General features: G+C 40.6%; 1 protein-coding gene across 1 annotated transcript; it reads right to left on the reverse strand.

Annotated features, from left to right (window-relative positions):
- Positions 1-122: 122 nt before the first annotated feature.
- Positions 123-434, reverse strand: LOC106944271 (serine/threonine-protein phosphatase CPPED1-like). Its single transcript, XM_015027455.1, has one exon. It carries the CDS (start codon positions 417-419, stop codon positions 138-140), a length of 282 nt encoding a protein of 93 aa, XP_014882941.1. The 5' UTR covers positions 420-434; the 3' UTR covers positions 123-137.
- Between the last annotated feature and the right edge of the window lie 751 nt (positions 435-1,185).

Raw genomic sequence — 1,185 nt, forward strand, 5'->3', positions numbered from 1 at the left:
ACACTGCAGGTTTGACTTTATAACATGATGGAAAGAAACAAATGATTTTAAGATTTTCATTGTAAAATGTAATAAATGTGACACGTAACTGCTGGACTGTGATTGGTCATTAAACACAAATAGCTGAAGTGGCCTAGTTAAAGCCTCCTACCCGGCATGGCGTTGACCAGGTCCCCACACAGCACCATGAAGCGGGGCCGGGGCCGCAGCTGGTTGACCCCCGCCACCGCCTGCTTGGTGAGCACCACTTCCTCCTCCCACTCATCGCCGCCGCCCACCTTGTCGCCGATCCGCCACGACTTCATCAGGCCCAGCTGGGGGTCCGCAGCCTGGACGAAGCAGAACGGCCCGGTCCACTGCCGCTCCGCCTCTGGGGACGCACCAACACACCGGGTCAGAGCGGTTCCGACCCACAACATCCAGTCAGAACCCAGGAGCCAATCAGAGTCAATGAGAGGAAATTCCCATTTGAATAAATCGTGACTGCAGCTTCGTTTTTAATTCATTTCCTCCTGACATCATGTCCAACACGAAGCTGCTGCAGCAGATTAGAAAACAGCTTTTACTTTTAAATTCAAATAAATTTAAATAAATGTAAAATTAGATTCATCAGTAAACGGAGGACGGCCAGGAAACGCTGCAACAGGAAGAATTGTTAAGCTTCAGACTTTTTATTAATTTTTATTAGTTAATTGCAGTGTTTGGAATTAATTAATCACATTTTAATCAAAACTATATATTTGACAAAGTCAGCAACATTTTTAACATTTTAAAGTTCATCTTTCCAGACTCCCTTTAGCACAACAATAATCTTTTCCATGGTCCAATCAGATCATTACAAGCAGACGCTGCTGTCTGTGTGTATTATTTATGGGCGTACCAGAAACATGAGAATAAAAAGGTTCCTGCTAGAACTTTTATTCACAGAAAAAAGCGATTACTTGCATTCAAATTCTTGACCAATTAAAATGTAGTCCCTGCTGTAATTTTATGTGATTTTTTTGGAGCAGCAAATAGTTTTTTGCTCCATGATGTTATTTGAGCTTTGATTCCTAACCTTTACAAATCTGCTGCTTCATTTATATTTTGTCTAATTTTTGTTTTTAATCATTTGTTCTTTTAAACTTCTAATTATTTTTAGGTTCTGTTTTTATAGATTAAACTTTGAAGTTGTCTGTTTTTTGT

The sequence above is a fragment of the Poecilia latipinna genome, unplaced genomic scaffold (assembly GCF_001443285.1).
Source record: "Poecilia latipinna isolate Pla-1442-1.1 unplaced genomic scaffold, P_latipinna-1.0 Scaffold7724, whole genome shotgun sequence".
In the NCBI taxonomy this organism is placed as follows: Eukaryota; Metazoa; Chordata; class Actinopteri; order Cyprinodontiformes; family Poeciliidae; genus Poecilia; species Poecilia latipinna.